This window comes from Miniopterus natalensis, chromosome 11 (genome assembly GCF_054644295.1).
Source record: "Miniopterus natalensis isolate mMinNat1 chromosome 11, mMinNat1.hap1, whole genome shotgun sequence".
Taxonomy (NCBI): Eukaryota; Metazoa; Chordata; class Mammalia; order Chiroptera; family Miniopteridae; genus Miniopterus; species Miniopterus natalensis.
This window is the reverse complement of record NC_142091.1, coordinates 76,290,638-76,301,704: the sequence shown is the minus strand read 5'-3', so window position 1 is coordinate 76,301,704 and position 11,067 is coordinate 76,290,638. Positions and strand designations below refer to the sequence as shown.

At 59.5% G+C, this 11,067-nt stretch overlaps 1 protein-coding gene across 1 annotated transcript; it reads left to right on the top strand.

Annotated features, from left to right (window-relative positions):
* Positions 1-762: 762 nt before the first annotated feature.
* On the top strand, positions 763-10,867 carry DHCR7 (7-dehydrocholesterol reductase). Its single transcript, XM_016217107.2, has 7 exons — positions 763-865; positions 1,272-1,494; positions 2,670-2,760; positions 4,381-4,594; positions 6,654-6,858; positions 7,750-7,881; positions 10,403-10,867. The coding sequence occupies exons 1-7, from the start codon at positions 795-797 to the stop codon at positions 10,865-10,867; spliced, it is 1,401 nt and encodes a 466-aa protein (XP_016072593.2). The 5' UTR covers positions 763-794.
* The last annotated feature ends 200 nt before the right edge of the window (positions 10,868-11,067 follow it).

Below are 11,067 nucleotides of genomic sequence, written 5' to 3'. Positions count from 1 at the left end.
ACTCCTGCCCTTGGGGAGCTCACATTCTAACTGGGGAGACGGACAGTAAGCATGCGCCCCAATGAATAGAATTCTACCTGGTGGGAGGAGTGACTGAGAAGGTGGAGTAGCAGGTAGTGACTTCCAGAGCCCTTGGGTGCAGGCAGTGTAGACGGCTGGCCAGCTTGAACACTGACCGGTACAGGATAAATGGCTCTGGGGGGGCGGGAAAATGCAAGGATGGCTTTTGTCGTGTTAGAATGTGTGGAAACATTACTGACATGTATGACAGCTGTTAGAGCGTGCAGAAAAACAAGGCGTGGAAACCTCAGCAAACAGAAAAACCGAGGCAGCCGTTAACTCCTGGAAAAACAAAAAGCCATACCGAGGAGGGGACACTTTTTACGTGAGACCAGCGCACCGTGTTCTGCATGGAGGAGTAGCAGGTGTCATGGACAAGATGAAGCATATTTAGGGGTCGGTGGGGACCCTGTGTACCTGCAGCCGTGGATACACGGGGTGGCAGGCAGAAAGCGGCAGGAGCAGGTGGCGAGAGGGTCCCAAGCCACGGTGGCTCCGTTCACACAGCAACAAGGGCATTCTGCCTTTTAGAGAATGAACCCGGACGAGTGGGAGCAGGGAGGCCAGGCGGGGGTCGTTGTCTAGAATATGCTGTCCAGGACAAGGTCACGGTCGAGGGAAGGGGTCAGCCCAGCAGGCCCGTGATCCTGGTGGAAGTGGCAGGAGATGGTGTCTGTTTGCGGGATGATCTGAGCAGACTGTGTCTCCCTCCTCCCTCCCTCCCTCAGGGCCCCATGGCTTCGAAATCCTACGCTGGTGCTGTCCGAGATGAGGCTGCGCCCCGGGGGCAGTGGGGCCGGGCCTGGTAAGGATCTCGTCCGCCTTCTGATCAGTGGTCTTAGTGAGAGGAGGCCAGCCGTGGGGGTCTCATGGGCCTGTTACAAACGTGTTAGTTGTCAAGGCTGTCGGACAGTAAGCAGCTTCCTGCTGTATAAAGTAAGAGGTTAAAAAAAAGGAACTGAGCACTCCCAGGCCGGCTGGTGCCCCAGCTCTGGCGCTGCTGTTTGGCCGTCCTGGACGATGCGGGGTGGGGGCGGCCTCGCTGCGCTCAGACGCTGGGCCCTGGGCTTCCTGTGGGTGCCCGGCTGGGTGGCGGGAGGGTCTGCGTTGAGTGGCCTCTCGGGAGGTGCGGGCTGGCTCAGACCCAGGGGACCGCGCGGGGCGCTGGGGTCAGCGGGCCCGCGTGACCGCTGCCTCCCGGCCCCTTGCAGGGAGGTGGACTGGTTCTCCCTGGCCGGCGTCCTGTTCCTGCTGCTCTTCGCCCCGTTCATCGTGTACTACTTCATCATGGCCTGCGACCAGTACAGCTGCTCGCTCACCGCGCCCGTGCTCGACCTGGCGTCCGGCCGCGCGCGCCTCTCCCACATCTGGGCCAAAACGCCGTCCGTGACGAAGGAGGCCGCCCAGATCTACGCCCTGTGGGTCTCGTTCCAGGTGCGTCCCCCACCGCTGGGTGGTCAGGGCGCCTTGGGTGCTGGGTGGCACCTTCCGCGGGGACGGCCGAGGCCACTCGTCCCGGCTCAGGTTGGCATTCTTGTTCCCGGGACCCAGGGGGACATCACCTGGAGCCAGGTGTGCCTGGCCGCTCATCAGATAGAGGGTGTCTGACGCCTCCCGCGGTTCAAGAGGGGCCGCTGTGTGCAGGTGCTCCGGCTGGCGCAAGGAAACCCCGGACACAGCAGGGATCTTACCCGACAATGGCTGTGGGAAGGAGCACCCCCGCCTCCCCAGAGGGACACATGGTTACAAAGCCAGGGCCTGGGTTCCTGCCGGGGTCAGTCCTGGCCAAGGACGTCCTTATTGGGACCCTACTGGCCTCCAGACTGGAGGTGCCCACCTGGAGGGGTTGTTTGCACAGTGAACCTGGTGAACAGGTGGAAGTTGATTCTTATCTGAGCCCAGACGTTCCCAGTGAAGTTGCCTGGAGGAGGCACCCGTGGGCGTTCTCACTGTTTGTCCCCAGGGCCCCAGCTTTTGGGCTTCGTGTTCCCTCTCACGTCAGTCCCGTTGGGCATAAAGTGATCTGGGGCAGCCTGAGTCAGGGTGGCCTGAAAGTGGAAACAGTCCAAGTGTCCGTGGAGGAATGAGTGGACAGGCAAGTGTGGTCCGTCCACGAGGTGGAGTGTTAGCCACAGTTATGTGAACGAAACTCCCAGGACAGCGCGTCGCGGAGGCAGAAGGCAGATGCGAGGTCGTCGGGAGCTGGGAGGAGGCATGGGGAGTGCCTGCGGGGACATGGTTCCCTGTTGGGGTGAGAATGTTCTGGAATCAGATAGTGGTGATGGTCGTACAACCTTGTGCAGGTGCCAGGTACCCCTGAATCGTGCTCCCTGAAAGGGTGCATTTCGTGGTCTGTGAGTTGTGTCCCAAGAGTGAGTGGGCAGGGTCGCGGGTGGGGTCACGGGAGGCCACGGTGCTGCTTCAATGGTACTGGTCTGCTCAGGAGCCCCTCGGAGCTGCAGTCCTGGAAGGAATACCGACCCGAGTCAGGGTTTCTCGCCCTGTGGTGCCTTCCCCGCCCCCCCCCCCCCTCGCCACCTCGGTCAGTACAAGCAGGTGGTCACAGCCAGGCCTCCCGGCCCCGTGGCTCAGCCTAAAATCTGTTTCAGGTGCTCTTGTATGTGGGGCTGCCGGATTTCTGCCACAAGTTTCTGCCTGGCTACGTGGGAGGCGTTCAGGAGGGTGCCTTGACCCCCGCAGGTAACCCCCGAGCTCAGCCCTCCGCCATGTCCCTGTCTCTCCCTCCTGTGGGGCGTCCCTCCCCTGAGCCCTTCCTGTCCCAAAGTCTTCTCACCGACCCCGTGAAGGTGCTCGGGAGTTTCCCCAGGACCCGGCCTCGAGACGCCTGAGGGCAGCCTCAGGAGTGTCCGGACGTGAGGTCAGTAGAGGGACCTGAATGGCCCCTGGCCCCACAGCCGGTGGCAATAACTGGACTAATGGATCCACTTCTCTCCGAGAATGCCGCAGGCCCACTGGTGGTGTCCAGGGTGTGGGTGTCATGGGGGGTTTAGTTTTGAGGGATGCCCGTCCATTCATTCCCCATGGTCTCCAGGACCCCAGGAGCCCGGCAGAGGGTTCCCAGCAGGCCTGGAGGGGAGGAGTGCCGCTCCCTGCGTCCCACAGGCTTCCCCATAAACGCTTCTCCAGCCCAGCCCCAGGCTGACACCGTGCAGGCCGGCTGCTCAGCCCCTCTGGTTGTGACCGAACCGGTGAGGGTCTGTCAGCAACACCCGCCCGCCGCACAGCGGGGGCCAAACACCAAACACGGAGTTTTGCAATTTTTTTGGTGAAGAAATTAGGGCAGTTTATTGGCAGGGGCCAGGCCAGGAAACGGGGAAGCTATGGCTTAGAACCCAAACTCCCCACGATTTTTAATCAGGGTTTTTAAAGGCAAGGTTGAGGGTTAGGTGCTGGGGGTCCCGGGGAAGCCGATTGGTTCCCATAAGAGCCTCAGCTGTTTTCCTCGCTCAGGTATTTAGCTCCGACGGCACTGGGGATAGAGCCTGCGACCGAGGTGCGTGCCCTTGACTTGGAATCGGACCTGAGACACTTTGGTCCTCGGGCTGATGCTATAACCACTGAGCCACACCAGCTAGGGCGAGAAGTGTCCTTTTTTAAAACTTTTTTTTTAAGAAAAAAATATGTCTTTATTTCTGAGAGAGGCAGGGAGAGGGGGAGAGAGAGAGAAACGTCAATGATGAGAGACATCGATCGGCTGCCTCCTGCACCCCCCCCGCTAGGGATCGAGCCTGTAACCCGGGCATGTGCCCTGACTGGGAATTGAACCTTGGATCTCCTGGATCCTAGGTCGATGCTCAACCGCTGAGCCACGCTGGCTGGTCGAGAAGTGTCCTTCTAAACATTTCTCCTGGCACTTGCTTTGCCGGCAGGCCTCCCGGACACAACCGACATACTTTCTTAATCTTTGGCGATGAGCTACATGACAACCAAAGCAAGTGAACATTTAGCAAAAGCCCATCCTTGCACCTCTGGACTCTGTGATGTGTTGTCTAAACATGATCACTGTTAGCGCTAATTTCATGGCCATCAGGGAGAATCAGAACCAGAGGAATCACCTGGGCCCTGCCCTTGCCCCAGACTCGCAGGTGGGAGCTGCTGTCCCTGGATTGGCAGTGTGGGGCAACCCCGGCATCTTGACCCAGGCCCGGATGGCTGCAGACGCCGGCCAGCTCTCTGGGCCAGAGCCGGGGTGCCCTAGACAAGGCCCTGAGCAGCTGAGGCCCCAGAAGCAGGTGGGACCCGAGCCAGCTGCTGTCACAGGCAGGAGCACGCTTTGACTTTTCAGCCTTCCCTCCACAGGCGTCATCAACAAGTACGAGATCAACGGCCTGCAGGCGTGGCTCATCACGCACCTGCTCTGGGTGGCCAACTCCTACCTCCTCTCCTGGTTCTCTCCCACCATCATCTTTGACAACTGGATCCCGCTGCTGTGGTGCGCCAACATCCTGGGCTACGCCGTGTCCACCTTCGCCATGATCAAGGGCTACCTGTTCCCCACCAATGCCAGAGACTGGTAGGTCCCGCATAGCTGGTCATGCCGGAGGGGAAGTGCGCATGCTCACCCCTGGCCTCGTCTGTTACCTGGCACAGGAGTTGGTGAGGCCCGCGGGCTGACAGTCCTTGACGGGGGAGCTCCATGGAACTTGTTTGATCTGGGAGCTCCCTTTCTAAATGTCTGGGTGGCTTCTCCGGCCTGAGGAAGGATTCAGTGAAGGTGGCCAAGTCTGCCTTTGGTGGCGGAGTCATGGGAGCAGGCAGGTTGGAGGGACAACTTCTGTCCATGGGGCAAAGACCGCACAAGGCCTCTTTTCCTGGAACGTCAGTGTGGGCCAAAGAATCTTAGTGAGGAGACTTGTTATTTCAGTGGCTTTAAGATAGTAGCCTCCCATGGAGGGTCCTTCAGTTCTCAGGGAAGCCTTGGGTTGGGTAGTTGTCATCTACTCATTCACCCATCTCTCTCTCCCTCCCTCCATCTCTCCATCTCCCCACCCACCATCTATTTCCCCATCCACCAACCATCTCTCCACCCATCCATCCACCCATCCATCCATCATTCATCCATCCATCCATCCATCCGTCCACTCACCCACCCATTGTCCACCCATCCACCCATCCATCTGTCATTCATCCATCCATCCATCCGTCCATCCATCATCCACCCATGCACTCACCCACCCATTGTCCACCCATCCATCTCTCCATCCATCCATCCATCCATCCATCCATCCATCCATCCATCCATCTATCCATCCATCCATCCATCTCTCCATCCATCTCTCCACCCATCCACCATCCATCTCTCCACCCATCCACCATCCATCTCTCCACCCATCCACCCGTTCATTCACCATCCATCCCCCTGCCCATTTTTCATCCCTCCCCTCTTTCTCCCTCACTTCATTCATCAACATGTTTGTTGGGTTCCTGCTGTAGACAGGTGTGGGCAGTGGGACTTTAGCCGTAAGATTCTTGTTCTTGGAGGGTGCATATGTTTTAGTCTGTGGCCCAAATAAAACCCAAGTGTGTTTCCTTTAGCTCTTGGGAGATGTCTGGACGACGGTGTTTTGTATCTTGTGTGGTCACCAGAGAGTAAGGCTAGTCTCCTGTGGCTCATGGAAGTCACTTTGCTGCTTAATAATAACATCACTAGCCCGGCCGGGCGTGGCTCAGTGGTTGAGCATCGACCTAGGATCCAGGCGATTGGGGTTTGATTCCCGGTCAGGGCACATGCCCCGGTTGTGGGCTCGATCAATGACTCTCTCATCATTGATGTTTCTGTCTCTCTCCCTCTTCCTTCCTCTCTCTGAAATCAATAAAGATATACTTAAAGAAAATAATAATAATAACATCTTATTGCAAATATTGAACATTTTGCTTCTATCTACTTATCTTGAAGGAGACTGACATGCTCTTGTTTCTATAATTAACACAAATCCCTTGTGTGCTCAGCAAGGTATACCTCACGAGGGCCTCCACCTGGTGAGAGGGCTGTGGGGTCAGGTAACCAGGGTGACCAGCGGTTAAGAAGCTTGTCTAGCGAGGGAGAATGTGAGCCTGGAGCCAGGCACCTGGCTCTGAGCGTGGTGCTTTTTTAACTCCCTATGTTGGCACACAGTTTATAATGTCACGCGCCCTGTGAGTCCCCTTCAGGCCACGCAGTTGGCTGCAGACTAGAGTTTTAGTCTGTTTCAGCCGGTCTTGCCCTCACCTGTGCTGGGCCTCAAGGGAACCTGGAGGAGGGTGGTGGGAAACCTGGGTGCCGGCCCAAGGAAGCCCCGAGCCCGGGTGCCATGTCCCCCCTCCCCTGGACTAGACCGAGCTGCCCTGGGGCTCCTTTCTGAGCTGGTTGCTGGGCAGGGCTGCCGGCCGCAGGGAGAGGGGCTGAGGCTGTGGGGAAGCGGGAGGGGCGCCGCCCTCCGCTGCAGGTTCTCCGCGGCTCATGCCAGCCCTCGGCCAGGTCACCTGCGCCTTCGGCACCGAGGCTGGGCCGAGCGCCTGGGTCCAGGTGCCCGAAGCAGGCCCCAGGGGGTGCCGTGCGCCCCTTGACTGATTGTGTCTTTTATATTTTTTAGCAAATTCACAGGCAACTTCTTTTATAACTACATGATGGGCATTGAGTTTAACCCGCGAATCGGGAAGTGGTTTGACTTCAAGTTGTTCTTCAACGGGCGCCCCGGGATCGTCGCGTGGACCCTCATCAACCTGTCCTTTGCTGCGAAGCAGCGGGAGCTCCACGGCCACGTGACCAACTCCATGGTCCTGGTCAACGTGCTGCAGGTACCTGTGTGGTCACAGGGGGAGCTCTGATGCTCGTGGGGGCACTGGGGAGACCTGAGGGGGCGGGTATGAAGGACCTTAATCCACCTTTCCTGGGTATCCCCCGGATTCGGGCTGGTGAGCTCGAGGAGGGAGAATTCCGTCATCGTGGCCAGGGCAGTGCTGGCCCTGGGGACTTTCCCAGGGGACACCTGCCACTGGACGAAGCATGTCAGTGGTGCTGGCATCAGAGTTGTGATGTCTTGGGACCCATGAGTGGTCCTGGCCACGTGTCACAGTTCGTGGCCTCCAGAGTGGTTGGTTTCCCCATGGGGTCCCCCACACATGTTCTCTGTGGGCCTTAGGTGACCCCTCAAGGTGGGGAGGGTGGAGCGTGATTTTCCCTTTATTCCATCTGTGTTGGGATAAATCAGTGTTTGTTTTCTCGGTCCTGTGGGACCCAGCAGTCACCCAGTCTGCCGGCCACATTACGTGTGTCATGGTGCTGCGGGGACAGCTGGCAGGACACACGTTGGGACGCTCACCCATGGGCAGGGGCTGCCGTGCCGCATGCGCTGTGGCGTCCCATACCCCCTCCTCCAGGGGACGTCCCGAGCCTTTCCCCCGAGCCATCTCACTCTCTCTGCGGCAACCCTACCGCCCCGGGTTACGTCCCAGGACATTGTGGGGTGCTCGAACCTGTCCTCTCAGACCACGGCCTCTCCGTGGACAAGACTCTCCGCCACCCCTCACGCCCCAAATCCCAGCAGGGTGGGCGGTGTAGAGCAGCCCAGTGGCACATGACGCAAAGGAGCCGAGCCATGCCCAGCAGCCCCCCATCCCAGAGCCTGGTTTTTCAGAGGCCCTGCCCTGCGGTGTCGTGGTTGGTACACAGCTGCTTCTCCTCTGCAGGCCATCTATGTGCTGGACTTCTTCTGGAACGAGGCCTGGTACCTGAAGACCATCGACATCTGCCACGACCACTTCGGGTGGTACCTGGGCTGGGGGGACTGTGTCTGGCTGCCGTACCTCTACACGCTGCAGGTAGGAGCGGTGCCGGCCCAGCGGGGCGTTTGGTCCCTTGGTCCCCAGGCCCGCCCGGGGCTCCCCTCCGGACGCATAGCTGAACACTGGCTACGCTTTGCTGCTGGTGCATGGCCTTGGGGGACGCGGAGCTGGAGGAGAGGGGCTGCTCCCTGTTCTCAGGAAGGAGGGTTAGTGTGGGATCAGCTCAGACAAAAGTCCCACAGATACTTACTGTCCCTGTCCCAGAGGCTGGAGGCCCAAGGTCCAGGTGTGGGCAGGGCGGGCTCCTCCTGAGGCCTCTCCGTGGCATGTAGATGGCTGTCTTCTCTCCCCGTGTCCTCACATGGTTGTCCCTCTGTGTGTGTCTGTGTCCCAATGTCCTCCTCTTATAGGGACACCAGTCACATTGGATCAGGCTGACGTCAATGACCTCACTTTACCTTAATCACCTGTTTAAAGGCCCCGTCACCAAATACAGTCACATTCAGGGGTGCTGGGGGTTAGGGCTCCAACATAGCAATTTGTGGGCACGACTCAGCCGCAACACTTAAAGAAGGTGCTCAGTAGACTTTGGGTAGAAGGGGATGATTTGGGAGAAGTGGGTGGATTTATGTTCTCAGTTATTCGAATCTTCATGCCTGAAGGTCAGGAGAGCATCTTTCTTGGCTTCATTTGTTCTGTAAACACTTCACCAGGGTCCGAGAGGCACCTGGCACCTGCTGGGCGCAGGGGTGAGGGAGATGCGCCCCTTCAGAGCTCACCGCTGGTGGGAAAGGCAGCCTGGTGCAGGAGGGGCGCTGACCCTGGGTGAGAGAGCCTCCCCAGCAGCATGGGGGTCAGCACAGCCATGGGGGGGGGGCTGAGAATGAGGGGGCTGGGCTGAGAACATTCCAGAAAGGTGGAGCAGCAAGGCAGTCTTAGTGGTGTGAGCATGCATCCGGGAGGGGTGTGGGGCACCCACAGTTCCACGTGGCCGGGACAAAGGACATGAGGTGAGGCAGGAGGAGTTGCCAGGCTGGAGGCTGGAGAACTGAGCAGAGCTCAGCACCGGCTGAGCGAGAGTGGACTTGGGAGACAGGGAGGGAGGAGGTAGGAGGAGAGCGGCCGGGCTCGCGGGGCGTGCCTGTGCCTGTGCCATGGGAATGATGCAGGCGATGCAGGCGTGGTCCTCAGGAGACACCAGGAGTGTCCCGGGAGGCGTGGAAATGCTGGCCCAGGGAGCCAGAGCTCACCTGGATGGCACCTTGGTGGGGCCATCAGCCAGGGGAGGGGATTGATCACTTATCCGGACATCTCTGGAAAATGAGGGTGGATGCTGTCTTCGTTAGGGCTTAGGGGTTAGGGGTTAGGGGTTGGGTTAGGGCACCGCGCAGAGCTGCCCCAGAGCTTATAAGGCAGTTGGGGGACAGGGGAGTGGCCTTGTCATCAGCCCTCCCCCCACTCCTCCCAGCTCGCAGTAGAGCAGCCCACCTTCATCGGTGTGGCCGCTGGCTCCTGTGTGAGGTGGACGCACTGAGGGCCTGGCCACAGGCCACCTGCTGGTTTCATCAGTCGGTGAGGAGGCCCAGGGACGAGGAGTGGACGTGTCTGATGCACCTGTCGTCCCGAACTGCGTCAGTGTGGGGAGAGCCTGAGTGGAGAGACTCGGGGGACTGTGCAGGGTACGCACCGGTCAGGCGTTCAGTGTTCACAGCCCGACCTGCAGGTGGTGACCCCGCCAGCCTCCCGAGGCCGGGGCCTTGGGGAAGCAGGAAAGTTGCAGAGTGAGCAGTGGAGAGGAAAGGGGGCTGGGGGCTGGACGTCCTGGGCTCTGATCCCCACGCTGGGTCCTTTGGGTGGGCCCTGTGCACCTGTATTTCTACCAGGCTGGCTGCGGGCTCACCAGTTCCCCGCTCTGTGAACTCCAATTTCTAGGCGTGCAAAATCGTCACAATAGATTTTGTGTGTGTGTATGTGTGTGTGTATTTATATGTGTCTGTGTGCATGTGTGTGTGTGTCCTGGCAAATCCAGACTCTTCAGGGCAGCCAGCGGGCTGGAGGTCCAGGGAAGAGCCAATGTTGCACTGGGTCTGAGGGCCGAGGCTGTCTGCTGGTCGAATTCACTCTCGTTTCCGGGAGGCTGGTGGTTTTTCTCGTAAGGCTTCAACTGATTGGGTGAGGCCCACCCACACTGTGGAGGGAGATCTGCTTCAGTCCAAGTCTGCTGATTGGAAATGTGTGTTTGACCAAATATCTGCGCCCTGGTGGCCCAGCCAAGGAGACATAAAATTAACCATCGGAGTGTTATAGGCAAAGGGCGTTTTTATAGTGTATGTGTTACGTTTCTGTTATAACATGTGTTTGTGTGTATAACCTGTGTGTATGTGTATGTACTTAGATGGACAGATAAGACAGGTAGGTAGATACACAGTCGTGTTGACTCATCTGATCCCAACCCCCCCCCGAGGCAGGTGCTTTCATTGCAGGAGGAAACGCAGGCCCGACCCGGGGAGGCGGGCAGAGCCCGCGCCCGCACCTGACTCCGCCCTGTCGCCCGCAGGGCCTGTACCTGGTCCACCACCCCGTGCAGCTGCCGGTGCCCCACGCCGTGGGCGTGCTGCTGCTGGGCCTGCTGGGCTACTACGTCTTCCGCAAGGCCAACCACCAGAAGGACCTGTTCCGCCGCACTGACGGCCGCTGCCTGATCTGGGGCCGGAAGCCCAGGGCCATCGCCTGCACCTACACCTCGGCCGACGGGCAGCGGCACCACAGCAAGCTGCTGGCGTCCGGCTTCTGGGGGCTGGCCCGCCACCTCAACTACACGGGCGACCTGATGGGCAGCCTGGCCTACTGCCTGGCCTGCGGCGGGGGCCACCTGCTGCCCTACTTCTACGTGGTCTACATGGCCATCCTGCTGACCCACCGCTGCCTGCGGGACGAGCACCGCTGCGCCAGCAAGTACGGCGGCGACTGGGCCCGCTACACGGCCGCCGTGCCCTACCGCCTGCTGCCCGGCATCTTCTAGAAGGCCGTCCTGCCTGGGGAGGGCCCCCCCCCCTCCGGGGGACTGGGGGAGCGTCGGAGCCGGTCCCTGGGGCCCGACATCCCAGCCCCACCCTCTGGAAGCCTCCGTTTCCTCCTGCAACCCGGGAAGTGCCTGGCACTTTTTCATGTCAATGTCTGCGTCCCTTCCCCTGGTCCCGGGGATTCGGAGGGTTACGGCTC